Raw genomic sequence first — 2365 nt, forward strand, 5'->3', positions numbered from 1 at the left:
TGGAACATCCCCAAGTCAAAGGTAACGTTAGCCTACTCTTGTCTAGAATTTGCTATTTTCTCTTGTTTTTTCACTTATCTTTTACTGAAAAAAATACTGCAGTAATTTGAGATCTATTTCAAAAGCGCTGTACAACATACAAATTTTATAATGTATTATTATTATTATTATTATTGAAGGTCCATGCCATTCTTCGTGACAACGCCAGCAATATCAAGAAGGCAATGAGGGACCTGGGGATGTCGAGCTTGGGATGCTTTTCCCACTTGATCCAGCTAATGGTGCATGATGGCTTGCTGTCACAGCGGAGTGTAGGTGACGCGCTGGCGAATGGGAGAAAGATCATCGGGCACTTTAAGCATTCACCACTGGCCACATCACGGCTGGAAACCGTCCAGATGGGCCTGGGAATGCCAGTCAAACGACTAATACAAGACGTGCCCACCCGCTGGAATAGCACGTTCTATATGACTGCAAGCCTGCTGGAGCAAAAGTCTGCTATCTCAGTGTACGCGGCTAACCACCAGCTGCCAGCGACCCTGACTGCAAACGACTGGACCTTGCTGGAGAAAGTCAACACACTCCTGGCTCCATTCGAGGAGATCACAAAGCAGATCAGCTTCGCCACCTCCACCGCCTCAGAGGTAATCCCCTCGGTCGTAGTACTGAAGTGACTGTTGGCCAAAGAGACCCCGGAGGACAGCGGGATAAAAACAATGAAGGAGACGCTTCTAGCAGCTGTGGACACAAGATTCCAGACCGTTGAGGCGGAGCCCCTGTACGCAGTTGCAACCCTCTTAGACCCGCGTTACAAAGACAGGTATGTCTAATTGTGTGCTGTTTAGTGTAAAGTTAAACATTTTATGTTAGTGTGGTAGTAAATGCAGCACTAAATACAATAGCATATGAGCTAACGGCTAGGTTATGCTAGCCTCTGTAGCCTGTGGACTGTACTGTAACTCAGGTTAATGGCGTCACTGTGTGTGCGACACAATCACAACAACCGATTAGAGTAGGCAAATTCTTCTTGAATTATATGAATTAGAATCACAGAATATAATAATTTAGATGTCCAAATGTTGCACCTTGCCTTAATACAAATGCACATATTATTATTAATGCACATTCATGTGAATATCTAGCCCGTGTCTCACTCTCACCAGCATGAAAAACTATGGAAATAGGCTGTTTATTCAACACATGTATTTACTATGTTACTGCAGATACTTCACAAGTGCAGAAAGCAGCAAGCTTGCAAAGAGTGCACTGACCCAAGAGGTGGAGAAGAATGAGGAGTCTAGATCACTGCAGACAACCACCACTGAGGCAGCAGACCCAGCCAGTAAGGCCCCACGGATGGAAGCAGAGCCCAACACAAGTAGCAAGAGCTGCTTTAAGGGGCTGTATGAGGAAGTCCTGCAAGAGTATGATGCAGAACAAGGTGGGGCCAGCAGCACAGCCACACAGGTACAGATAGAGACATATCTGGCTGAGAAAACAGTCCACCGCATGGAGAGCCCATTCGAGTACTGGGGAAAGAATAAAGAACGGTTCCCCTCCCTGGCTGCTACTGCTGCCAAGTTTCTCTGCGCTCCCTCTACTAGTGTAGATAGCGAGAGACTGTTCAGCACAGCTTCCAACATACTTGATGACAAGAGGAATAGGCTGTTAGGAGAGAAAGTAGAAACACTCATCTTCTTAAAGAAAAACCTGCCAATGTACTTGAACTTGAACCCCAGGGACATGAATCCTCAGGAGGACTGAGTAAACATTACTAGGTGTTGCTACTATGTGACATGTCTGTCACTAATGTGAACTTTATTTTGTTACTGCTCGTTTTAGTTTTTTGAAAGTGGATTTTAGAGTTGGAACTTGTTGTGATAGGACACTAACATTTAAAATGGCCTTTTATTTGTTTTACCAAATTCTGGCTGCACTTAGAGGAGCGCACATCAGCCTAGACCTAGGTTTACAGGAGGAAATAATGTCTTATGGCAGTTCTGATTAATCTGAGATGTTCTTACCTTAGATAGGCCTTAATGCCGTGATCTCTCTCAAAGATACCTCATATGTATGTTATTTCTTATTTTAATTTAATTTTACTTCTTGTTGCACTACTGTTATACATGTTGTAATTTCATGGATATTGCACTATTTTGGCCTTTGAGAGCCAAAACTCTCAGGTTTTAGAAGAGTTTATTCACTTATTGTCACCCATACCAGGTAGGCAATAAAAAAAAGTTCTACTGGATTCACTCTGTATTAGTCTTTTTTCCTGTTTCACAAAGGTTTTTAAGCAGTGCCTGACCAAGCCATGATAGCAATGATTTTACATCCAAGTGAGTATGCAGTTCTTTAGAATTAG

At 43.3% G+C, this 2365-nt stretch overlaps 1 protein-coding gene across 1 annotated transcript; it reads left to right on the top strand.

The window, feature by feature from the left end:
* The first annotated feature begins 243 nt into the window (after nt 1–243).
* On the top strand, nt 244–2029 carry LOC144463753 (zinc finger BED domain-containing protein 4-like). Its single transcript, XM_078169152.1, has 2 exons — nt 244–820; nt 1224–2029. The coding sequence occupies exons 1-2, from the start codon at nt 717–719 to the stop codon at nt 1762–1764; spliced, it is 645 nt and encodes a 214-aa protein (XP_078025278.1). The 5' UTR covers nt 244–716; the 3' UTR covers nt 1765–2029.
* Nucleotides 2030–2365: the final 336 nt, after the last annotated feature.

Source organism: Epinephelus lanceolatus, chromosome 6 (assembly GCF_041903045.1).
Source record: "Epinephelus lanceolatus isolate andai-2023 chromosome 6, ASM4190304v1, whole genome shotgun sequence".
Classification (NCBI taxonomy): Eukaryota; Metazoa; Chordata; class Actinopteri; order Perciformes; family Serranidae; genus Epinephelus; species Epinephelus lanceolatus.

Excerpts from the sequence above, each read along its gene's own strand:
- LOC144463753 (XM_078169152.1), top strand. The coding sequence starts at position 717 with ATGAAGGAGACGCTTCTAGCAGCTGTGGACACAAGATTCCAGACCGTT. Across the intron at positions 821-1,223 it reads GACCCGCGTTACAAAGACAG|ATACTTCACAAGTGCAGAAA; the intron begins GTATGTCTAATT and ends ATGTTACTGCAG.